The sequence below is a fragment of the Mesocricetus auratus genome, unplaced genomic scaffold, assembly GCF_017639785.1.
Source record: "Mesocricetus auratus isolate SY011 unplaced genomic scaffold, BCM_Maur_2.0 Super-Scaffold_100008, whole genome shotgun sequence".
NCBI lineage: Eukaryota > Metazoa > Chordata > Mammalia > Rodentia > Cricetidae > Mesocricetus > Mesocricetus auratus.
Window position 1 is genome coordinate 76,485,834 of NW_024429192.1, and position 27,116 is coordinate 76,512,949.

At 35.0% G+C, this 27,116-nt stretch overlaps 1 protein-coding gene across 1 annotated transcript; it reads right to left on the minus strand.

Moving 5' to 3' along the window:
- Positions 1-2,191: 2,191 nt before the first annotated feature.
- Positions 2,192-26,159, minus strand: LOC106020751 (vomeronasal type-2 receptor 116-like). The gene is made up of 8 exons (XM_040751447.1): positions 26,086-26,159; positions 23,799-23,852; positions 11,561-11,852; positions 10,357-11,160; positions 9,356-9,583; positions 8,173-8,296; positions 4,187-5,097; positions 2,192-2,353 (listed from the first exon to the last, which is right to left on the minus strand). Exons 1-8 carry the CDS (start codon positions 26,157-26,159, stop codon positions 2,192-2,194), a joined length of 2,649 nt encoding a protein of 882 aa, XP_040607381.1.
- Positions 26,160-27,116: the final 957 nt, after the last annotated feature.

Sequence of the window (27,116 nt, forward strand, 5' to 3'; positions counted from 1 at the left end):
GCTGTGTAACCTCATGTCATGGCATTGTCAATTTTCAGCCTTGATTGTCATGCTTTCAAAATTCTATTAAACATTCAAACTGATGCCTACTTCTAGAAGTGTCCTCTCTAAGCTCTTCTTCCTAGAGTCAGGAACTTTATTTGTAATGACAATTTCAAATGATATGAAAGATTTTCAGTCAAGTTAAATATGTACAATCTACTTCCATTTTAATCTATGTATGTAGCGAACTTTTGTATTATGGGTTTCTGTTGTTTCCAGTATTGGTTTATTATACTTTTATCAAAATTAGAGCATAATCACCTACTTTTGATTAGCTGGATAAAAGAACTAGTATGTACAAAATATTTGTGTTTGATTGCTTTTGGAAATGTATGTGGTGGTTTGTTTTATCTGGCAACTTTACATAATCTATAATCAAGTGATATTCTAATTTGAAATTCCTTTCTGTGATAAAGCAGGTATATAAAGCAAACACACTATTACAAACACACACACACACACACACACAAATACATATATAATTCAACATGAAAGGTAATTTGAGAGAGAGCAGTTCAGAAACTTGTGGGTAGAAAAACCTAGTAGGATGGAAAGGATGTAGAAATTCAATAAAGGCAATTGATAATTACAGGAAAACATATTTACCTTATTTAGGAAAATTTTTTTTGAAAACTTGTGAAAAATCGAACAGTAGTGTTCAAAGATAAAGGAAAATTATAAAGCTAAGTGAATGCAGAAACAGCAAGAGAAGAAAGTATAGAAGGAAAAAGCCAGAGAATAGAGTCATGACAAAATTTGGAAAAAAGGATTTTAAAATGACACAATTTCAAAGTAGAAAAAAATGAACACATGTTGTATTTGAAAATATGAAATAAAGTGAAAGCATACTTTTCTCCTATATGATTTCATTTAAATAATATTTTTTCATTTATTTTACCTATTGTCCACAGTTTCCCCTCCCTCCTCTCCCACTGTTCCCTTCCCCCAAGCAATCCCCAATTCCCAACTACCCCTCTACATCCACTGCTGTAGAAAGGGATGGAGGAGTATACATGACTAGGAATACACAAGACAGCTGATCTGAGCTCCTAGTAGATCATGAAACCTGGACCAATATAGGGAAGCAATATTGTACCAACTTAGATTCTCTGCAGTTGTGTGAAAGTTGGGTAGCTGGGCATTTTTTTAAGGATTTTAGTTGTGGGACCAGAGTCCCACACCAGAGTCTGGCACTTAGCTGCCTTTTAAGTCCCTGTGCCCCATGTTGGAATGGGTGGTGAAAGCATACTTAAAATGTAGTAAAAATGGATAAAAACAACCAGAGAAGTATGTTGTCACTAATACTGAAATCTGCTAGCAAGATCTGGGTTTGTTTGGTGGTATGTGTCTTTTCTAATGGTGTTCTTTGTCCTCACAATTCTGTGATCTAGCTATGTGCTATATGCTAGATTATGGACAGGACTCATCAAGTTATTTTCATCAATAGCAGCTAGGTGACACCCAGTAATAAACAATCATTGCCTATATAGAAGGAGCTCTTGATGACTGCAATAACAATAAGAGTTTGTGAGTTATCCATCACACCATATACTAGAGAAATCACAATCCAATTTTGCACTGAACGACAGCAGAAATCTATGACAATGAAGTCTCTGTGGCATGAAACTGTAGGAATTTAGCCACAGCATGAAAAAAATGGCCAAAGAAACTTGCTCTATTAGTTTAATGCATACTGGCACCATATGTCTTTCTTTAAAATGGAATGTGGGACTTTTAGAAAGAGGGTTCTTTGCCCAGATGCCTTAACCTGTATGGGTCTTCCATTCTACTATTACTTGATTTCCATTTTGGAGGTGTGTACTGTTTCATTCAGAATACCAAATTACTTTTCAGGTTTTTATTTGTTGTTTATATGGGTTCTGATACCTATTTTTAGGTCCCAGTCCCTTTTCTTTCTTGCAATCCAAGGAATGAGCTCTATCTTTTGTTACCCTAACTTTTCTCCTCATCCTGTACTCCAAAAATTCTGCCTAAACTTTCATCTCAACCTGAGATTTTTATATTTTTATGTTCATTTTCTTAAAAGTATGAATGTGAGTTCTATGCTATTACCCATTGTCTTAGGCTGATGATTTACAAAGATCTTATAAGTTTTGATCAAAGTCACAATCAAGTATTTAATTTCCAATCATAATACAATGTTTGAAAATGGTGATTCAAATATTAGCTCACACAAAAGATACTGATATTTGAAGCAAATGTTGATTAAAACAGAGATTTTTTTCTGCTTCTTTTCCAAAGATAGAGAAAAGAAGTTGTGATGTTTCATGGGTGAGTATTCAAGGAGCATCTGGGAAGAGACGAGGGAGGACAAACCATGATCACAACATATTCTACAAGACGATATGTTTTTAAATTTATTTATTCTAATTAAATTTTATATTCCAAGTACCGTTCTACCTCCCACTACTCCTATTATCATCCCACTCCTCTCTTCCAAATCTGTGGACCCCTAGAAACTCCTCCCAATGGGTAAGGACAATTATCAGGAGTTAACAAAGTCTGGTACATTAAGTTGGGGAGGGACCAAACCCCTGCTACCTGCATTAGGCTGAACATGGCATTCCACCATTTGGAATGTGCTCCAATAAGCTAGCTCATTCACCAGTAATAGATTCTTTTCCTACTGCCAGGGGCCTCTCAGATAATCCAGACTTCAAAACTGTCTTCTATATGCATGGCCAAGTTTGGTCTCATGGATTCTTCATAGCAGTTTGTCTATAGACCATAAGTTTTCAAGACCTTGGTTTAGTTGTTTCTTTTGATTTTTTAAAAAAATCATGATCTTGACCTCCATTCTTATACATTGCACCTTCACCTCTTTACCTACATCAATGGAGCAGGATCTGGTGCTTGGTTATGGATCTTTAATCTTGTTCCAACAGTTACTATCTGAATGCTATATAATGATAGTAGTGGTATTCACCAATCCAGCCATACAGAAAGCACTAGAAGGATAACTCCAGCCCAAGGAAGTTAGTTGTACAAACAATAGCACAGGAAACAGATAATCCCATACCTTAAAACCCTTAAGGTGAGACATGCACACACTGCCACCAGAACATAACAAATATTAACAGTCACTAGTTATTAATACCACTACATCAAGGTGTCACCTTGCCTATGATAAGACACAGGCTAAGAGAAGGCATATGGACACAGTATCCATCCATGTACTCCATACAAGAAACACACTTCAACTTCAAGGCAGATATTACCTCAGAGAAGAGTACTGATAAAAGTCTTTCCAATCAAATTGACCTAAGACAATTTATTTGTATAATCACAGGCATTTATGCAAAAGTACTTTACATATGAAATTAGAAGCCTTAAAATTATACTTCAAAAAGAATTACATATCTTTTCGGAAATGCTTATAAAGTATGCAAAAATGGATGCTTTTAAATGTTCTGTAGTCACAAAATACACAGTTTCTATTGAAAGAATGTAGAGCAATTTAGTAAAATTGAATTGTGAATGAGTAAGTGCAGAAACAGATTAGATATCTATAGCCAAATATAGATATGGGTACAAGTTCTAAAGAATTGCGTAATGCAGGGCATTTTACATTCTTCACACACTTAAAGGAAGCTTCATGGATTGTCTGTTTGGGTGAGTACTTGATTACTGAAATCTGATGTTGTGTTATTATTGTGAAATAAAGTGCTCTTCATTCTACTCTAGTATTTAGCTCATTAGGTAATCATTAGGCAAAGCAATTTCTTTATCTCAAACTCATATTTATTTAAAAATGGTCTTCTTTATATCAATCTTACATGAAATGCTAACACAAGTAATCCAGGAAACATCAACGACATTAAAAACACATGGATAAATTTGAAAATGTTTGGTCTTATAAATGCAATGTTGAAGAGATTAAGAATGGATACATATCTTATTCAAATTTTCTCTAACATTATTTGAGAGATGCAATGAATATTTATTGAAGTCAGCTCTCCAGTTAGAGAAAGTTGAGGAAAGACAGATGGATTAATTAACAAATCAATCCAACAAATGTAAAATCCTAAATTACCATTTCATTTCTGTCAATTGTATAGATCCTACACAGGCTTAAATGTGTCTATATAATTTAGAAAAACAGAGACTAAGCTGCATAATTGACTTTTCTCCTAGAATGTACTTTCTTCCTGACATAATTAAGCATGTTTCTATGAGATCTGAACAAAATAATATAGCACTTGGGGACAAAGATGCAACCTAGGAGGCCTGCACTGGATGAGATGATAGAGAAGATTTCCATGGCAACTGAGGTTTCCCCCTTAGTGCTATGGTAGACAGGAAGGAATGTGACCCACACACTGAAGAAAACCAACATGCTGAAAGCAATGAACTTGGCTTCACTGAATGTGTCTGGCAGGTTCCTGGACATGTAAGCCATAGTGTAGCTCCCAAGTGCCATGGAGCAGAGGTATCCCAGGACAGAATGGAAGGCAGTAGTGGATCCCTTGTTGCATATAATAATTATGTGTCCATGTTCAGTGTGAGCATCTGAGTCAACAAAGGGAGGAGAGGTGCTCAGCCACATTCCACAGAGCACAAGTTGGATAAGGGTGCAGATGGGAATGATGAAGTTAGGAGCCCTTGATGTCATTATCCACCTCACCATTCTCCCTGGAATTGTGATCTTGAAAGCCAGAACCACAGTGATCGTTTTGGTCAGGATTGTGGAGAGAGCCACAGTGAACAGAACTGCAAATGTGCTCTGCTGCAGGATACAGGTGACTGTGTTGGGATGGCCGATGAAAAGCAATGGACAGAGAAAACAGAAAGTCAGAGTGATGAGCAGGATGTAAGTGAGACTTCGATTGTTTGCCTTGACAATGGGAGTGTGGTGGTGCTTCACAAAGACACCAAGAACAACAGTTGTTAGTGTAGAGAAACCCAGGGCCAGGGAGGTGAGTATCATCCCCAAAGGGTCTTCATAGGCCAGAAATCTCACTGTTTTCTGGAGGCAGCGGCTCTGCTCTGTGTTTGCATAGTGACTTTCTGGACACCTCACACAATGATCCATATCTACTCAGGAATTAAACATATTGTGAATCTCTGATCTGGTTACACTTTTATCCAAAGCTACTCCCAGCACCAACTCTCTCCCATTTTCCCACATTTCCTCTGTTGTTTCAGACTCAAGTAAAGCAGTGCTCAACTGAGTATATTCCTGAATGCTCTCCAATTAATCATTCCAGATAGATCTTTTTTCTAGGATATAAATGAACCAGTCTATTTTTATTAGTGCATTTAAACATATTTCAATTATGTAATACCTTGTATCTATTTATATACTCATAAACTACTGAATTAAATTGCATAATTATAATATCACCTTAGTCTTGATTCACTTTTTCTATTTTATCCTGTGAGTTCAGTACAGGGGTATGTAATGTGCAGTTTTTTCTTTTAATGTTCTCTTTTACCACTCTCAAATCTACCTACTTGCATAGTTTATATTGAATGAATTAGCCATTTTTTTTCCTTCTATAATGGTGTTTGTGGAAATGGAAACTATTAGAGTCTTATAAGTTTGAAAATCTTTCTTTGTGAAACTCATTATTCATTTCCAGGGAGAAATGATCAATTCAACAGATAGCTATAATACTCTTAATTTGGTTGTAGTTAACCATATAATACTTGTGTGATGCATTACCACTTTTAATTTTTGAATTTATTTTCAACTCAAAAGATATAAATAAAAATGTATTTGTATCTTATTTTCATTCAATTAAAATAATCAATCATTTTGCAAAGTAGACTTTCCAATTTGATTTTTTTCTTGAAAATTTTCATTAATTATATATTGAATTCATCATTTTGCTACTGCCTACTGTGTCTTTATTACCATTATCTGCATTTTATTTGTTACTACTTGCAGTTATGCCTTCATAATATCATCTCACTTTCAAGGCACTATCTATCTTCAATTTTCTGTGTGTTCATTTTTGTTGATTAAAACTGAGCATGAATTCTTCAGAATCACAATTTTTAAACTTCTTATGAAAAGCACAGGCTTTTTAAGTCATGAAAATATTTTTAATTGAAAATAATATAAAGATAGTCACATGTCTTTCCACAGGTTTGAAGGATGGGATCACTGTTTTCAATTGTTTAAAATTTATATTTTAATATTTTTCTTACTAAATATGTTTTAAAATGTCTCCTTAAGCTTCAACCATACAGGTTTTAATATTGATCTATTTAGTGACTGAGAGTGAATATATTTAACATGTTCGTGAATTATCATGGCTCCAATTTACACAAATTCTGTATATGCACATTAAGTCTTTGTTGGTGGTATAGTAGATGAGGAATCCTTATTGATTTCTCTTCATATTCAACATTGTATATAATGTGCTCAAACTGTTCACTGTTTTCAATATGTCAGGCCTACTTTCTATTCCTTAGATATATATTGACTGGAGATTGTTGTGAAATATTAGATGAAGATAAGTTACTTTTGTTTACACTGTCGATCCTTTTTTTCATGATGCTACATTTCTGTTTCTTTTCCTGTCTAAAATACCTGATTGGTCTCATCAAGAGCTGAATATCCAATAGTTAGAAAGGAGAATACTTTAGCAGGGCTGGCTGGTAGAAAGAATAATTAGAATGAGAAACCTTGGAGACAAGATCTAAGGAGCAAAACAAGGAGGAGGAACAGGGTGTTTATATGCTACATATTCACAGAACTGTCACTAATGGAAGTGATTTTGTATCATTTTCACCTAGTTGTCACAAAATTATTCCATAATTTACCTCTTCTATGTTAAAAATGCTTCCTTTATATACTTTTAGAAAATAGTCATTTGTACACAAAGAGTTAAAGACTATTTATCACACTATTTTGCTTAGAATAATCAAATTAAGAAGAGATACAAATCTAGATTCAAATTTATGATACATAGCAACAATTGATTTAAAAATATTTGTGTTCAGTGGAAAACTCTCATGATAGCTTTTTGATGGACCATCCTAGTGGATGTATTCTGGATCTAAACATGTTTTAGATTTTTCATATCTATGTGACTTAAGGATTTAAGGATAGCCCTCTCCTTGGAAGTTATGTAGATTTGATGTTTCTGGTACTCATGTAAAGATGGAGGAATACAGGGACATATTATTCTTCAGGATTACCTGAGTTCAGTTGCAAGCCCTGCATAGTGGTCAATGCTGTCTGTGATAAACCTTCTGGAGATCTGATGCCCTAATTCATTTTTGATATGCACAATGCAATTAAATGGTACATACATGCAGGCATGCAAAAATACTCACAGAATCACAAATTGACAAAAACTGTAAAGTGAAACATTTTTAGAATTATGCCCATGAGTAAATAACATACAAACTTTCTGATGAAGATAGAACTATGTCTAAAAAGAAATCTCTGTGGCCTTGGATATTAGATTAGTGTTCACAATGGCTTACAAATTAACTTTGAGAGTCCATTCCACATGGAGGGATGCTTTCTCAGCCTGGACATATGGGGAAAGGTCTAGGTCCTGCCCTGGATGAAATGATAGACTCTGGAGATCCCCTCAAGGACGGTCTCACCTACTTGGGGGGATGATGTTGGGATTGGGCTGGGAGGGGGTGGGAGTACTGGTGGAGGTACAAGGGAGGAGAGGTGGGAGAGGCAGTTGGGATTGACATTTGAAGCATGAATGTTTCTAATTTAAATAAAAATATATTTAAATTTGCAACTAAGGATCCAACCTTTAAATGTGTGTTAACTATGAACTAAATATGCTATGAAATACAAGAGAAGTCAGTAACTTATATTCTTTCTCTCTCTCTCTCTCTCTCTGTGTGTGTGTGTGTGTACTAAATGTCAGGGAGAAATAAATCAGAATATTTTCTGATGTATAAATTGTTCTATGAAAGGAAGAATGACTATAGTGGATCAACAACATAAATCAAGTATGAGCTTCAGTGGACAAAGCATTAATTAAATGATGATAAAATAAACCAACATACTTTTACTTCTACATGAAAGAAGAACAGGAAATTTCTTCACACAAGCATTTCATCTGCTAAGATATTACTGAAAATAAAACATTGGAGTTGTAGGAAATTCCCTCCGAGTATAACATTTACCTGTGGCATTGGAAATCTCATTATTTGGACATTGAGTGCAATCATAGCAACAGGCAGGCCTTCCCTCCTGTGTAGATTTTCTGAATCCAGGAATACAGCTCTCACTGCACACAGAGCGAGGAGTCTGAGAATCAAATACATGGTGAAAAGACCCAGCAGTTGACAGTTGTAAAACAATTAAAATATTATTTTCCAATATAGAACAGTAAGATGACAAACTGTTATATTTACATAGTTCCTGTTTCAATAGTGTATATGATATAAAGTTCATTGTCTTTAATAAAGGATCCAGAGACAACAGAAATATGAATAATTGTGGGAATGTTAGAGATAGGGCAAAAATAAGAAACAGTTAGGGCGCTGAGTACATGTCTAAAAGAGCAACTATAAAGCCATACTAATCCTGCAGTGTACTTCCTTAAGCTGGAGTGAGCAGCTTTCCTTCCCAATAGTGATGCTTAGTTTACATTTTTCAGTTTGAAAGATTCTATATTAACAAATAAACTGTAGCTTGTGACTGTCTGTTAAAAATGTTGTACAATAGGGCATAAGAAGTGAGAAGACATATTCTATAAGAAGGTAGAACCTCTTCATTTTAATATGTTATGGAATGAAAAAAAAAGGCAAAGGGGATATGGAGAGCAGAGTTCACCAGTACCTACTACCTGACTGAAAATACATCATGACTCATTTTCTCAGGCTATTGCTTACATAGTTGCTTGATTCATTATGTGACCAGAAGAATTCTATGTAATAAAGTTATGTCTGCCTGTGATGTTATTTATTTTTTTTTACAAATTTGTCTCTTTTCAGCAACAGGTCATGTAATATACCCACATTCATGTATCCTCAATGCTATTGCCAGGTACCCAAAAGCCAATTGACCATATACTGATATTTCATAATCTGGGAGTCAAATTATTGGCTTCTCAGGTGTTTTGAGTACATGGGTGAAATCTTAATACTAATACTCACTGCTTTTGTACCTGGAAAATGTGCCCATAGGAAAAGGATGGAACAAATCTATTACTTAGAATAGGGAACAAAAAATTCTTCAAGTTACAGTAGTTTTATATAGTACAGATTGGCACTGAGTAGGGGGAAAATAACCATTACAATCATTATATCCCCAAATGAGTGCTTATTGATAGAGATGAAAGCAATGACATGAGAGACAACCCACCTCTCTAAATCCTGTGGCCCACTGTATCATATGGTCAGATAAGAATAATTTTTGGTCATGTGGTGCTTTTGGAGAAAATGTTCCAACTTTCATCTTTTGTTTGACACCTTGTGGAAAATTCCAGAAGTTGAGAATATCATAGTCTGCATCTGATTTCCTTTGTGAATCCAAAACTACAAGGTTTCCAGCACTGTTTTTGAAATGTGTATTCTTTAGAAAATGGTGAAGCTAAAGAGATGCAGAATCTGAAGTTGAATTCATTCTCAGAATATTTAAACAAAAGCAATAAAAGAATGGGTCTCATTAAACTAAATCCCTGACACTAATTGCAAGCTATATCAACACATCAATATTTTAATGGATAAAGACCAAAAATGGACTAATAATATTTCAAGAATGACAATCAGTTTCAGAGAAATGATTCACACACACACATACACACACACACACACACACACACACACACACACACACACACACTCCAAATACAGAAAAAGGCCTAATTAATGATTGTTGATTCAGGCAAATGTCAAGCTTTTTAAAATGCTATCCACTTCTCCATTTTGCAACTTGTGTATCAGGGTGTTTAAGGTCTAAACTGCATGGAAATGTTCAGATGCTCTGTTAGGTAACAGGTATAATTTCAAAATATTTGAACTTTAAGGATTTAATAAATTTGAGTACTTAATATCTACTAGCCCTATTTCTGCTATGAAATATACTTAGAGATAATGGGTTTTCGAATTCATTTTATAATGAGAAGAATATGTGGATAGCACAAAGTATTAAATGGCATATGCATGTTTAGCCTTTTATTGCAATCCATTCATTAGTATCAATGACATATGTGTCTGAAGAAAATTCTAGATGACAAATTATATACATTCTTCCAGGTTCATTTTGGTAAAAATCACTGTAGTGTACAATCATGTACTGAGTGTTTTCATAAAATTCTAAAATATATCAGTGCTATTTATAAAATATACAAAATAAAAAATTACCTTTAAAGGGTAAATATTTGCCTCCCCCTTTCCATTAGGATAATTTTGTATTTGGTTGATAGTCATCTCATGGAGACTGAGAGCCACAGCATATACAGAATTGTATACATTGTAACTCTCTTCAGTCATGTCAATGTCCAAAATATCCCTAGACAACATTTCCAATGAAATATTGGGTTTACAATTACCCAGTAGTTTACAATCAGTTCTAGAAAAATAACAATTGAAGTGTCTATCCCAAAAAAAAGCAAGATAATGGTCTTCAGGGTATTTGGAAGGGTTGTGTGTCTGGATAAACTCCCTAATTTCAGGAATCTCAGCATGGTGATGTGCAAAAATGAGACTCCCATGTAGTGAATCAAACAACAAATGATAACCCAAAATACTTGGATCCCGTTGTGACTTCATGACCCAGACTTTCCAAATCATTAAAAAGTCCACCATATGTCTGAAAATACCACTTACAGTTTCTGTGTCACCATAAATGATAACCACATTTGCAGTTGATTTCATGATTCTCGGGATAGTCATTACAGAACTATACTGAAAGGAATGTATGCTGTCTGGAATCATTTCTACAAAAGCTATACACACTTGGTTCCTGTCCATCTCCCCTCCCAGCTCTGAGAGAATCTCAACCCCGTTGTGGTCATCTAGGAGAACCAGTCCCACCCATGTCCAGCTGAAATGGAGCAGCAAAAGGACAATGCCACGTGACAGAGATGTGTCTTTGGGTGCTGTCTGGTAGAGAGAAGTGTACTGGCGTCTGTCACTCAGGATAGTGTCAAATGGCCCAAAAGAAACCTGAAGTAAATTTCAAATAGAAAACAGGAGGAAAAACATTTAAATACAATTCTAAACCCAATACAACACATTCGATTTGTAGAGTCTAACTTCTGCTCATCATGTTTTAAACTCCTATCCTATCTTGGTTCAAATATATATATATATATATATATATATATATATATATATATATATATATATAATACCTCACAAGACACAGCACTTTCTAAATAACCAATATATTCACAAACAATTCATCTTCTCTATATCCAGCAAAGTACCTGAGGCTTTATAATGAAATGGCTGATTAATTCTCCTTGATTGGTAATGACATATTCTCACTTCTGTAATTTTAATATACCTGAAATTTCTGCAGTTTAATACAAGTTTCTTGTTCCCTCACAGGTTTGTTCCTCACCTGTGGATATTTGTAGAGATTCAGGAGTCTCGCAATATGTGCAGATGTTGCCCATGATGCTCCTGTAAGCAAAGCAGCAGCCTTCTTCTGCCTTCTACATGTGTAATTGGGAATCATTATTCCCATTCCTGTGAGGCAAATAAAAGGTGCTTCCAGAGTATCCCACTGATTACTGTTGATATTGTACAGATCAAATCCTAGAGATGTGTTAGGTAAAATATGAGTGTTTCTGTTGATTTCCTCAATGGCGAATATGAAGACCAAAAAATACTGGTAACTCCCCAGCCTGTACCTGCCAAGAAATATTATCAATATTTATGATTGGGACTCATGTCACATAAGAGTATGGTGCAATGGCTCTTAAAGCTTCTTTATTTATATATTTACAAACAATAACTTTGATCATCACATAACAGAAGTGTCTGAATGCCAGGCCATATAGTATGTAGAAATTTAGTTACCTAAAAGCCTCAGATGGATCTAAAATTTCTAGACTCCAAGTAGACTTGAACTGATTTCACCCATGGAATTGCCTTGTATGAAGAGACAAATGCAAAATTCTGATTTTTTGATGCTTCAGTGAAATCAACTACAGATAGGAACTGGCATCCTTAAAGTCTCTCCTATTATGTACTATAACACCCCAAGACCTCTATAATATATTCTCCGTCCATACAAAGATAGAGAGGCTGGAATCTATCAATTGTTCTTATTAAGGGCCAATGATTTTCATGGCAATGTCTGCCTGAGTTGCATGCATTAATCCTAAAACAACATTAGGATATGCTGCTAGAAGGGGTCAAAATACCTCCCACCCAAGCATAGCACTTTGAACAACCTTTCATCTCTTTTGATGACATCTCCTTCTCCTTTCCATGAACCATACAAGGAAGAGTATATTGACTGACTGAGTATCTTTTGTTCAACAACCTACCCTAATGACTTGAGTGTTTGGGGCTTTTGTGTACTCAGATATTGTATTTTCTTTCATCTGACTTCTTTTTCTATGCCTTCACTATGTACCTTACCTCAATAGAAAAGTGGATTACACCACAACCTTGAATGTTCTGATGGTGGATGTGATTACATTACTGTGTAACTGAGTTCAACTTGAACAGAAAATAGGACTTGGTTTATTGTCCATATGTCTTGAGGATGGAAGAAATCATGTGATTTGGCTCTTTTAACAAGTGTGGGTTCACATGCATTCATCAACTGACAAACTGCCACTTATTATAAATTTTTTTATTATTATCCAATTTATCCCTTTATGAAGCTAATTTCCAGTAACAAATCCTCTTATCTAAGCTTCCCAAAGGGACAATGTCAAATGCAAATCCTCAATTAAGGAATAGTGTGATTTGCTGGGTTTTCCCAACCAAGTGTTGCATAGGCTAAGAATTCTTTGGAAATTCTCAGACAAAATTTACCTTCTTTAAACAGAAGACACTGGGGACCAAGTTAGCAGTCAGAATAATGCTAGATGCTAAAACTCAGGAATCCTGATCAGTGATTGGCACTCAGCACACACAGGTTGCTTCTTTGTTTCCTTTCTCTTTAATAAAAAGTAGTGAGGTTTGGTAAATTTTAGTTTCTGCTTAAGAATCCAAATCTTGGACAACACAGGAGCAAATCAGTCTAGAACTTCAAAGTTCTTGGACTTGTTTGCATGGTACACCTTTGACACCTACTGGCCAAACATCATCATTGCCACTTATAGTTAATATGGAAAAAATCATGGAAGACTTTCTGATGATTTAATTTGATGTAAATTTTGGATATCCTTGCATATAAGTTAATAAATAATTTAATTAATAGACTTTTTATAATTTGGTAACCACTGCTAAAACAATGGGAGATAATATTACCTCCAGGAATTAAAAATTTTTTTCCTAATACAATGGATGGAATTTTATAAGAGGTATGCCACCTACACGTAACATATTTACTCTTACTGATAGTTGTTATTATATTGATAATACATATATTGATGATCCTTATAATAATGGTTGTATAATAGAGCCAAGAATGAGAAACTTATAATAATTAGTGCTGAGAATGAGAAACGTATAGAAATGATATAAACTTTACAGACAGGTAGTGAGACTTTGCTGAAAAGGATTCATACAATTGAAAATGACAATCATAATTTGACAAAGAGAATTCAAATAATGGAACATGGTAATGAACTCTTAACAGATAAAATTCATCTATATCCAATAGTAACAACACACTTGCAGATAGAGAAAACATTGTATTTGGAAGACAATCCACATACCATACAAATAATATCAGAAGATGAGAATATTAAATCTCTGCAATCATTTGTAAATGATGAGAACATGAAACTGCCTGATTTATTGAAATCACTGGAAGTTTCTATACCTAAGGTTGTGCACTGATTATAGGCCTTTGTAGACCTTGTTAAAACTGATAAACCAGGAGATAAGGTAGAAACTAAAGACAATAAAAGACATTTAGCATCGACAGAACACATCAGAATCATAGATGACTTACCAAAGTTGTGTCAGCATAATCACCTAATATGGTCTATCCTGTTACTATTACTCAAAAGCTAGCAAATAATTAATACCCAGAAGAATATACAGAATGCAAATGGAAGCCAATACTTGTGAAAGATTTAAAGGCTATTTCCTATACCTTTTGAGGTATTAGTTTCTTATGGCATGTATTAACCATCAGTGAGGCAGTTAGCAAAGGCTACAAGAAATAGAATTACCTCCAAATGACTGGTTTCAATTAGTCTCAACTGTTTCAGAAATTGGTCCACAGCTGCAGTGGGAGTCATATTGGAGGGAGGAGGCCAAGGCCCTCGAACATCAAGTCAGAATAGAAGGTTATGAGGCTTGCCAAAATCAAATTCTTGGTGACAGCCATTGTACTGATACAGATACTCAAACTACATACAATGAACACATCTTGTCCCTGTGCCACCCAACAACCTTGAATGCTTGGGAAAGGATTCAAGGACCAGGGGAATGTTTTGAGTTGTAAAATAAGGCTATACAAGGCCCCAAAAACTCTTTATTGACTCCTTCCAAAGATTGAATAAAACATTAGAAATATGGGTAGCATATCCAGAAGCTAGAGGAGTACTCATTGAATACCCAGGTTTTTAAAATGCTAATTTAGAATGCAAAAAGGTGCTTGGGCTCTTAAAGATCAGATCAGTGCCAATGGAGGAATGGATATTGCATGCAGCCAATATTGAATCTTTTGAATAACACTGAGGCTTTTGTGGGAGAAGTCACCCAAATCTATAAGGAGATATCAAAAAACTAAATGTTTTATTGTGGTAGAATTGGCCATCTGAAAAGAAATGATAGATAAGACATTCTAGAAATAATGCTTCTTCTGACAATAAACCAAAGAAAAGATGCCGATCTTCTGGATTATGTAGAAGATGAGGCAAAGGCCCAAATTGGACCAATGAATTGACAAGAGACAAAGTAATCTCTTATCATAAGGAATCTCCTTGGGGAGCTTCTCAAAGACCCCCATGTCAAAATTGACCCAGTTATTTTCAGTCACTGAGGACAAACTTCCCCAGAACAATTAGGAAACCCAGTGCCTATTGTAAAATCTCATACTTCTCTGGATGGTAGAATAGCTTGGGAGGATGAAATAAAATTTCAGGAAGGAAATAGAAAACATAAGCACACCCTCACACCCATCTTAATGCTTCCCTTGTTTTTATACTGCCTGACCTTATTCAGTTGTTTTTTCCATAATTAAATGTTTTTCAGCAGCTGTTGCCATGTTTCCTTAGCATTTAAACATTTTTAAGTTAGTAAAAGATTATGAAGTGTATTTGTTGGGGTGCTCATATCAAATATTTATTTGACAAATCTCTCCTTTAGAGTGTGAGTAGATCTTTAATAAGACTTTAATATCTCTATTTGTCCTTCAAACCCTATGTATTTATTCAATTCTACATACTATTTTACATGAGCTAATGTTCTAATGCCTAATTTTTTATCTTTTTAAATTTAAATTAGAAACAAGTTTGCTTCATGGGTCAATCCCAGCTCCCTCTGTCTCATCTCCTCCTGTGAACCACCATCAATTCCCCAGCCTCACATGCATCCACCACTCTGCTCCTTAGGGAGGCTGTGGCCCTCCATGAGGGATCTTTAGAGTTTGTCATTTCATCCAGGGCAGGGCCTAGGCCCTCCCCTCATGTGTCCAGGCTGAGAGCGCATCCCTCAATGTAGGATGGGCTCCCAAAGTCCATTTGTATGTCAGGGACAAATACTGATCTACTACCCAAGGCCCTATATATTGCCCACATTCAGGACAGCTGTATCATTCCCATGCTGGCCTCTCAGCCATCAGTGTGGGGACCAAGAGCTCCCACGTATTCAGGTGAGTTTCTGTCTCTGTGAGTTTCACCAGCCCAGTCTTGACCCCTTTGCTCATCACTATTTTCTCTCTGGCACTAGGTTACAGGAGTTCAGTTTAGTGTTTAGCTGTGGGTGTCTGCCTCTGCTTCCATCAGTTACTAGATGAAGGTTCTAGGATGGCATATAAGGTAGTTGTCAAACTCATTAACAAGGAAGGACATTGAAGTTAGCCTCTCCACTATTGCTTAGTTTGCCAGTTGGTGTCATCCTTGTAGGTCTCTGGGAATCTCACTAGTGCCAGATCTCTCCTTAAATCTGTAATGACTCCCTCTATTATGGTATCTCTTATCCTGCTCTCCTCTATCCTAACCTTGACTCAAACTTCCTGCTCCCCATGTCCTCCTCTCCCCTCCTCTTTACCCCGTCTCTTTTTCCCAGCTTCCTCTCCCCTCCTCCCATGCTTGCTCAGGAGATCTTGACACATTCCCCTTCTTTTGTGTACCATTCATATATCTTAGGGTCATCCATGTTTACAAGAAGCTCCGACAGTGGGGTTGTAGGTTGGCACTAACCTGATCCATGTCTAAAATCCATTTATGATTGAGGGCATACCATGTTTTCTTTTTGTAACTGGGTTATCACACTCAGGATGGTTCCTTCTAGTGCTGTCCATTTGCCTGCAAATTTCAAGATTCCATTGTATTTTTCCACTGAGTAGTACTCCATTGTGTAAAGGTACCACATTTTCTCTATCCACTCATCAGTTAATGGGCATATAGATTGCTTCAAGGTTCTGGCTATTCCAAATAATGCTGCTATGAAAATAGTGGAACAGATGTCCTTGTTGTATGAATGTGCATCATTTGGTTATATGTCTTTGGAATCTCCATACCCATCTCCAAAGTGGCTACACAAGTTGGCATTCCCACCAGCAGTGGAGGAGTGTTCTCCTTTCTCCACTGCCTCTCCAGCATAAATTGTTGTTAGTGGTTTTTATTTTAGCTATTCTGACGGGAGTGAGATGGTATCTCAGATTTGTTTTGACTTGCATTGCCCTAATGGATAAAGATGTTGAGCATTTTCTCAACTGTCTCTTAGCCATTTTAGATTCTTCTATTGAGAATTCTCTATTTAGTTCTGTACGCTGCTTTTTAATTGGATCCTTTGGTGTTTTGGAAACTTGTTTCTTGAGTTCTTTGTAAATTTTGGAGATCAGTCCTCTGTCAGATGTGGGGTTAGTGATCATCTTTTCCCATTCTGTGGGCTGCCTTCATGTCCTGTTGATTGTGTCCTTTGCCTCACAGAAGCTTCTCAGTTTCAGGATGTCCCATTTAGTAATAGTAGATCACAGTGACTGTGCTAGTGGTGCTATTTTCAAGAAGCAGTCTTCTGTACCAATTCGTTTAAGGGTACCTCCAAACTTTCTCCTCTATATGTTTCAGGGTGGCTGGATTTATGTTGAAGTCTTTGATCCATTTGGACTTCAGTTTTGAGCATGGCGATAGACATGGATTTATCTGCAGTGTTTTACATGCCAAATCCAGATATGCCAGCACCATTTGTTGAAGATGCTTTCTTTTTTCCATTATATAATTTTAGCTTCTTTGTCAAAAAATGTGTGTTTTTAAGTGTATGTGTTAATATCGGGGTGTTCAATCCAATTTCATTGGTCTACATGTCTATTTTTGTGCCAATACCAAGCTCTATAATAGAGCTTGAAGTGAGGGATGGTGATCCCTTGACGTTGCTTTGTTGAACAGGGTTGTTTTGGCTATCCTGGGTTATATTTTTCCATATAATGTTGAGAATTTTTCTTTCAAGGTCTGTCAAGAATTGTGCTGGTATTTTGAGGGGAATGCATTGAATCTGTAGATTGCTTTTGGCAATATTGCAATATTTACTATGTTGTTTGTACCTATGCAAGAGCATAAAGACTCAAAGTACATGTGATGCAGGTCTTTCATTTGTTTGGTTAGTGTTTTGCCAAGGTATGCAAAAATTGCAAGAAACAATTCAAACAGAGCAAGGGTTGAAAGCCAATGCCTATTATATGAATGGAGATTTCTTGTAAAGATCATTTGGAGTTTTAAGAGTTCTGAGACAATATAGATATGTCAACTTTAATGACTAACAGGCCTGAAATCTCTGTGTTATTAATTAGGAATTTTAACTTTGAATTTTCATTGTTAATAACAGTTTGCCAAAATATATTCCTTGTATTTCTAAAACCTCCTCACCTACATATTGGCACTTTTACCTTTAATATACTGAGTAATAATAATTAAGCAATTATATGCAACTCCTATTTTTATAGTCTTTTTGTATAAGCCATCTATAAAATCCTTAAAGATAATCTTTTTAGACATCCAGGAAACAAATTTAGGCAATATTGTGGAGTAGTTTTATAAAATTTTAAAAGGAGCATGTTTTTATAGAACTAAAGTAATGTCCTATTGAAACTTGCTCATTATTAACAGTGTGGAACAATTTACATATACTTTATTTAGTGAAAAGTAATTTTTGTAAACTCCATCAATAAATTATTTTTAAGATCTTTTATTTAGAAAACATACTAATAACCTTACAACATATTTTATGTCAGATGATGCATTTTCATAGAATTTAACCAAGGAATTCCTGAATGCAACTTAAAGAGGAGAGTCAAATTCTCAGTAATTATAGACAGGAGCATAGTCAATATACAGTTTAATATCATGAATTTTGCCCTCAGGTTCACTTACTATGAAAACTAACTAGACAATGAAGAGAAGAGAACATCTCTATTCATTAAGTGACTAATATTCCTGGAAATTCATACAGTACTTGATTTAGTCCATTATGCCCTTACCCCAAATAATTTTTACTACAAGTTGTACTTCATTGTTTTCTTTTTTTTCCTATGAAGGCACCATTGATAAGTTCCTCTGACTATAAGGGAAAATGAAAAATATTTCCCATAAAGGGACCTTAATATTGAGTTATTTACACTCATAATAATCTAATTATAATAATTCTAAACCATAAGTTTATAAATCATTAGTCATAAAAAGTATTTCATTAGAATTTGCCTTTTGCTATTATGGATTATGGTGTGATGTTCACATCATGTACTTAAAACTAAATTGGTTATAAGTAAAAGTTCCTGTAATATAAATAGTTTTCTTTGGCCTACTTCATTTTGCTCATCCTAATACTAACATTAAAAGCTAATATTAATCAGCATGGCCACGTAGCTAAAGTAAATAAAATGACTATTTTCTTGACTGTCTTGATTTTGTTGAATACTTCTTGTAACAATTAACATGATGATTTACAAATAAAACTCTAGTCATAATAGTATTTCCTTGGTGCTTATCTCAATTGTGGTTCTGCAATACATTTCCTCTCTCATAACGTTATCAGTTATCTTTGAGATACTTTTGCTTCTAAACAGGATGTTACTCATATTGCAAAATTCCCATCATTTTATATACACTTAAGATATATTTGTGATTTGAAATGTCATATATATTCACATATATAAATGACTATACAGAAATAAATCTTTTAATGTTTATAAGATTATCTTCACAGAATTTAAAAGCAAAGCATTCATGCTGCACCATATTATATATAGTCAACACTCACTCACACAACCACACACACATATTACAAGAGCTAGAAAACTAAATAGAATTTTGTGATCATAAAGAAATGACAAAATTTTTATGAGAATTGTGTCTAGTTAGGTAAATTCATTTAAATAAAAATAAATAATACTGGGAAAAGTAAATTTGAAAAAAGTTTCACAAAACAATACAGCTACAACAAAAAACAAAAATGTGATATGAACCTTATTCACAGTAGTAGAAATATCTCCAAAACAGGATGTAGAGTTTTCTGGAAATGAGACGAGAAGTGTAATAAATGGTTAATAAATCATTTTTTTCTGCTTTAAAATTTTTTATTTGATCCTGAAAAATGTTTTCCATAGCATCTCTATACATTTTCCTGCTCACCCTGCAGAAAATAAGTATTTCTCCTTGCCAACAGCCATTAAGATACTTATAGTTGTTATCTTGATGATAATCATTGTAATGGGGTATGCTGCTAAATCTACATAGTTGTTTTCTTAAAAAAACAAAACAGGAACAGCCAATTTTTTTATCAAGGAGGAAAAATAGGAAGTTTAGGATAGATGGCCTATACAACAAAAGCAATGATAGACAGGGTACCAATATGCAGTAAGTGAAATTAGAGCATTGTTCTCCACCTGGCAGAGGAATCAGTTCAAAATGGGTCACAGTCCATTGAAAGTGGTAGAAGAATGCACACATAGTATTTGTTAAGATATTGGTGTAGGGAAGAATATATGAAAGAAAATGTCAATGTCAAAAAATTAGCATCAGATACCAAAAGATGGAACTAGAAAAAAATGAAGATTCAGCTACAAAAAGTGAAAAATATTCTATAGAGTAGAGGAACTGTCATCAGAGCATCATATATAGGAGAAAACCGTTTCCATTTGTTGTTTAGATGCTGGAATAATGTCAAAAGGATTCAATTAACTGAGAAAATTGCAAATGAAGTAAATATAGCCAATAAACAACTGTGTTAATGACATACACAAATCCTGTAAAAAAAAAAAAGAAACCACAAAAAACCTGAATACTGATAATCAGTCATATGCAAATGTCAAAAAATTAGATATTGATTGTTTCTAGGTTTTTGAGTAGAGTGGCAATGTTTCAAGATGCACGGATACATCAGTTAAAAGAGATGAAGAAGAGAACTATCCACTCTGGATGTGATTGTTTACTGATTCACATAATTTCTTTTAAAAACCAAAGGAGATAGAATATGTTAGAATTTCAGTTAAAAGGGGAATATGAAATACTGGAAAAATTAAAGTTGTTAAACCATTGATATTTCAGGGACATTCAAATCACATGGAGTTCATTTTATTGATGATGGTAAATGTGTAGAAAAACTGATGTGCTTATTTCAATTATTAGATCATTGGATTACAGGAGAAAAATGAATAATCAAGAAAAGATTGGAAAGATTTTGATAAATCTTAAAATTTTTATTTTCACAAAAAGAAATTATAATTTTTTTTCAAATAAACATAGCATTGTAAGAATTTTTAGAATAAGCACAAAGTATATGCTATGTCCTTTAACATTATCAGGCTTATTTTTAAGATAGAATTTAATTAGATATATGGTAAAGTCCAAAATATTAAGAAATACATTCTCCATGAAACTAAAACCCTTCTGCAAGTCAAACACCACTATAAAAAAAACCAGTAGCCTACAGAGTGAGGAAGAGTCTTTACTATCTCCACACCCTACAGAGGACTTATATCCAAATTGTATAAAGTCCTAGGAAACTGCATATCAAAAACCCCCCAAGTAATCCACGAGAAAATGGGGGTAGACCTTAACAGCAATTCTCAACCTAAGAATCTGAAAGGCTGAGTATCTCTTGCAGAAATTTTCAACATTCTTAGCCATGAGGGAAACACTAATCAAAACAATATTGGTATTCCATTCTAAACTGTCAGAATGGCTAAGATCAGGTGAAGATATGAAACAAGGGGAACACTGCTTCACTGATGTGTGAATTCAATCATGCAAAACAATTTTGGAAATCATTATGATTGTTTCTCAGAAACTTAGTAATAGATGTACCTCAAGACCCAACTACACCTGGAAATATGCTGAAAGGACACTCCACCATACAACAAGGACAAGTATAAAAATAATTAGTATAAGCTTTATTCATAGTAGGAACAGAGTTGTCCTTCAACTGAAGAATGGAAAGAGAAAATAATGTACTTTATCACAATGGAATGTTATTTGGCTGTTAAAAACAAAAGCATTATAAAATGTGTTGGCAATTGGATGATACTAGAAAAGTTAATGCTGTGTGAGATCATCTGGAACCAGAAATAAAACACAGTATGGACTACTGACTAGCTAAGTAACAAGGAGGAATCAAAAAGGTAGAGGGAATCATCCTTTTATCATGTTCTCAACATAAGAGGTATACTTGTAATTGTATTGATAAAATGGTACTTGGGCTTGTCGTATAAATTGTATCTTTAATTAAATGTGAAAAAATGATGTTCAGATATGTATAGCCAGTTTGTGTGTTTTTAATCTCTTGCAGGAGATATTAAAACCAATTCACAAAATGACTTTAAAATAAACTGGACCAGCAAATGAGACATCTGAATAATATGTGCAAACCACAATTGACAGGATATCATTTTCATAGATATATTTATACATTGTAATATATATTAATATGCTTATAACTAATGTAGAGGTATCTAACAATGTCTATATAACAATATGTAGGTGTATATAAATGATGTTTACTTACCACGTTTTAAATTATGATCTCAAGAATGTCAAATTTAGAGATTAAGATAAAATGGAATATATTGCTGCCCATACAGTCCATGTCCATTTTGAAATGATTATTTGAAAGAGAATTCATGTTTTAATCTGATCAAAATGTGAGGAAAATCAAGTAAGAGCTTACCTCATAAAATAAAACTTATTTTCTACATATAGTCAAATAGGCACATTCCTGCAAATGGATTTCTGTTACCGTATATGCTGTCTGTTTCAGAATAAGTTTCCAAAAGACAGTTTTATGTGCCAACATTTCCTCTCTGATCATTTCTCCTACTCTACATTCCCTGCTTTTAGGATTTAGCACTTCTTCCAGGTTTCATCACAAACGCAATCATATAAAAAGGACCTAAATTCATCTTCCCTTCTACTTGACTATGTGCTGACTCTGTGCTTTAACTTTGCTTCTGTATTTCCATTTTCCATCATTGTATTAAAAGTGAGTATAAGATCTTTTCATCAGTCTCAGGTGTCATGAATCTTACACTACAGAAGTGTTTGCACCTCATAAAACAGATCTTACTTCCTTCACAATGAATTATGTGTAGGAATTTCTCAACAATGTAGTCCAAGACCTTCTACTAAACTAAGTGTCACTGGCCTCTGATATAAAAGACACAAAATTGAAATACTATCATCAGAGTTCACCATCAACATCCTTGTGATCTATGGAACACATCCATACCAAAATTTTTTTGGTTTTTTTTTTTTTGAGACAGGGATTCTCTGTATTGTTTTGGAGGCTTTCCTGGAACGCTCTCTGTAGACCAGGCCCGTCTCTAACTCACAGAGATCCACCTGCCTCTGCCTCTCAAGTGCTAGGATTCAAGGCATGTGCCATGAACGCCCAGCTCATCCATACCAATTCTAACAATTACAAACACAGAAATGATATAGAACTTATGGTGAAAAACTGACAAACCTTAAAAGTTTACTAATCAAAACTATAGAATAAATTTGTCAATCACTTTGAAAGTATTTTAAATGAAGAGCATTAAAGTTAAAATTATCATGTTTGATTTCATATTGAGCAGCAGATAACTCAGGAAACCCTTTTCACTCTACCATCATCACATAGGAACTCTGTAGTCACTGTGATCACTTTCATCATATCTCCTGAATGTAGAACAATTACACTTTGAAATAGGTGGAAAACAACTTGAGAAATTGTAAGATATTCCATCAGCAGAGAAAGCCATGAAAATGTCCCATCCCATGGACAGCTGAAATCACTGCAGAGGAACACAGAGAAATTCAAAATACCAAATATCTAAGAAAACATGAGTTAAACAAAAACTTATTCTTTCAAAGAAGAACAAAGGGGATGGGATGACACACCTGAAAAAGAGGTTTGTAATTACAAGAGAAGGAATGCTATGATGGGAATTAATTAAATTCATGTCAATCAAAACTTACTTGAGAACAATGAAATGTGAATAGTGAAAAGGAATAAAATTTAAAAGCACTTACTGTATGGAAGTACTTATTTCACTTGCCAAATCACTTGTTCGCACACGACCATACCTAAAAAGTGGAACAAATATAGTGATCATTACATTTCCATCATGATGTAAAAGCTTTTGTTCTTTTGAATTGCATTGCAAAGAATCAAAGGAGTAAAAAACAACATGATTCTGCAGAAGCCAAAAAAGAATAATCCAAGAGAACATCATAAGGAAAAGAACTATCTACCACAGTGTAAGTATAGAGGACATAGATCCCAATGTATTACGCAGCTACATATAGAGTTCATTTGTTTATGAACACAAGGGTTGTAATAATGTTTGTGACTGAAGTCATCACACTGATCACACATAATTTTGACAATCCTAATCTGTACTCTATGGAGAATTTTGGAAAGCTTACCTCCCAGAGAATTACCATCTGAGACCCTGCATTAAAGATAAAAAACAAGCTTCAAAAGACATTTGGGATCTTGTTGAACCACAGGCCTCATATTTTCATCTAAGAGGACAGAAGCCACGACCCTAGGGATGACTCCTCTTGAATTGATCTGCACAAAGCACTCTATCACAACAGTTACATGAAACCTTGAATCAGGGTGATGCAAAGAACTTTCAAGGGACAATGCCCAGGGATGTGAGAGGGAAAAACATCCTGAAATAGTTCAACCAGACAGAACCAGTGAAAATCAGTGGGAAACCATGGTCTTTAAGACTGATTATTGCTTCTGCCAATCTAACTTGTCAATGGCCTGGAGGAGTCTGAAAACACTTTGTGTACAAATCTTGCATGTGTGCATACCAATATTTCTTTCCTGTCTCTCTGTAGTACATAATATTTTCTTTCTCTTTCCTTGGAAAATGACAGGATAATTTTTGAATTTCAAATCAATGGTCCAGTAGATGATGAGATGAGGAATTCTGTATACTTTTTGAACTCTGATCTACTGGGTAATTCTGTGTACTTTTCAATCTTAATTAATCTATTTAATATAAAATTTAGACCCTTCTATAATAAAACAATGATATTTTAGGTAGCAGTTATGTTTTTCTTTTAATTTAAGTATTGAAGGCTCCCCCTCCATTTTTCTTAACTAAAATAAATAAGAGTTTATGTACTGCACCCATCACATAAAAAGTTCATTCAAATATAAATAGGATTTTGATTTTTTGTGACTAGTCTTACTATGCCATGTTACAGTTATAGTGACATTAATCAAACCAATTAACTTATTCTTCATAAATATGTGTGTATAATATAATGCAATGATCAAAACCATGAATTTAGGGGAAAATGTGTCTACAAGTAATAGTAATTCTATACCTGTGACCAAGATGTGTGATCCATTTCACAAGGTCACAGAGGTTCCTGAATTTAAGGTGAACTAAAGTGAGGACCACATTGGGGGCTGTCACATAATTAAGAAACAGACAAAAAGGGATAGATCTCTGATACATGTGACTGTAATTGAATTGAAAATAGTTTGTTTTATGAGTTGATAAGTATGTCTAAGTTCTTCATTTTTGGACCTCGTGTAGTTGGAAAGATTGATCACCTTGACTGAAAAGATGGAAGCAAGGATTGATAATTTTCATGATCTGACTCTCAAAAAATACTAGTCATTTTTATTCTGAGCTACAGAGTATAAGCAAGTACAGAGAAATATTTAGTTTGAATTTGTCTGTTCTAGAATTGTGGAAGAATAGATTTCTCATGTTTTAAGACTCTCACTTTTGGTTTTACAGTGTAGCAGTGCCAGGACAGGGCGCTATGTATATGGATAATTGGACTGGTGCAAATCTGTTCCAGACAAGTGTCTCCTAGGTAACTCAAAATGAGCCATACAATTAATTTCTTTATATACCTGACATATATTTTATTTGTATTTATTGTCCCTGTGTCTAATACTTGAAAGTTCATATGAGCACTAGTAATTAAGTTTCCTTCATGTGATCTGCCACAATTATTTTAAACTTACTGTTCATATGTCAATATATAGAAATTGAGGCAACTTCCGTTTTCATTATGGTATGGAAAGAAATATGGAGATGAGAACATAATGGACATTGAGATGAGAGAGACTTTAGAAATTGAAGTGAAGCATAAAGATGTTGACTTAGTCTGCTTCTGACTTAACCTTAGCTTTTTAAAATTATCTTATGAATTTTTATGTCTTAATTTTTTATTTTATCTCACATGACAACCACAGTTCTCTCTTCCACCCCAACATTCACCACCCTTGCTTCCTCCCACACACCCTCAACTTCACCCTAGCCCTCCCCCATCTACTCACCCCATGCGTAAAGTCACCCATGAAGAATCAGCATAGTCTGGCCCAATAGCGACAGGGCCAGTCTCTGTTCCCATGCGTTAAGACTGAACATGATATCCCACCATGGAGAATGGAATCAACAAGCTAGTCCATGTACCAGGTTTGAATTGTGGTCCTACTGCCAGGGATCCCTTTGACAATTCTAGCTTCTCAACTTTCTCCACACATGAAGGGTCTAGTAAGGTCCCCTGGAGTCTCCAGAGATGTATATCTAGAGTTCATGAATTTCCATGAACTTGGTTCAGTTCTCTCTGTAGATTTCTCCATCATGATCTTGATCTCCCTAGCTCATATGTTTCCTCCACCCTTCCTTCAATTGGATTCCAGGAGCTTGGCCTGGTTCTTGGTTGTGAACCTCTCTGTCTGGTTCCATCAATTATTGGATGAAGGCTGTTTGATGAGAGTTGGGGTTTTCACCCATCTGATTACAGGTGTAGGTCAGTTCAGGCATCATCTCTCCTATTTCTAGGAGTCTTAGCTGGGTTTTGCTTGTGGATTCTTGGGAGTTACCCTAGAACCAGGTGTCTCTGTAAGCTCAATGTTTCTCTCTTTTTATTTTACATCTTATCTGTATTTTAGGATTATATTTTTAATTTAAATTAGAAACAATCTTGTTTTGCTTGTCAATCCCAGTTATCTCTCCCTCCCCTCCTCCCCTGTCCCTCACATGGGAAATCTTCAAAGTCTGTTATATCATTTGGAGCATGGCTTGGGCCCTTCCCCATGTGTCTAGGCTGAGAGAGTATCCCTCCATGGGGAATGGGTTCCCAAAGTCGATTCTTTTTTTCATATATTTTTTATTAAACTTTTTATGCATGTCACTTTCAGTTCCCTCTCCCTGTCCTCCTCCCCCATCCCCAAATCCTCCCAAACCATCACCCCAACTCCAGCCCCCCTCCACTCCCCAGGGAGGACAAGGGCCTCCATGAGGGATATTCAGTGTCTGTCACATCATCCCGGGAAGGGCCCAGGTTCATCCTCATGTGTCCAGG

Excerpts from the sequence above, each read along its gene's own strand:
- LOC106020751 (XM_040751447.1), bottom strand. The coding sequence starts at position 26,159 with ATGGGAACAGAGACTGGCCCTGTCGCTATTGGGCCAGACTATGCTGAT. Across the intron at positions 5,098-8,172 it reads TGAGATTTCCAATGCCACAG|ATATGGATCATTGTGTGAGG; the intron begins GTAAATGTTATA and ends ATTCCTGAGTAG. Across the intron at positions 2,354-4,186 it reads AAGTACATTCTAGGAGAAAA|ATGCTCCTTGAATACTCACC; the intron begins GTCAATTATGCA and ends GTCTCTTCCCAG.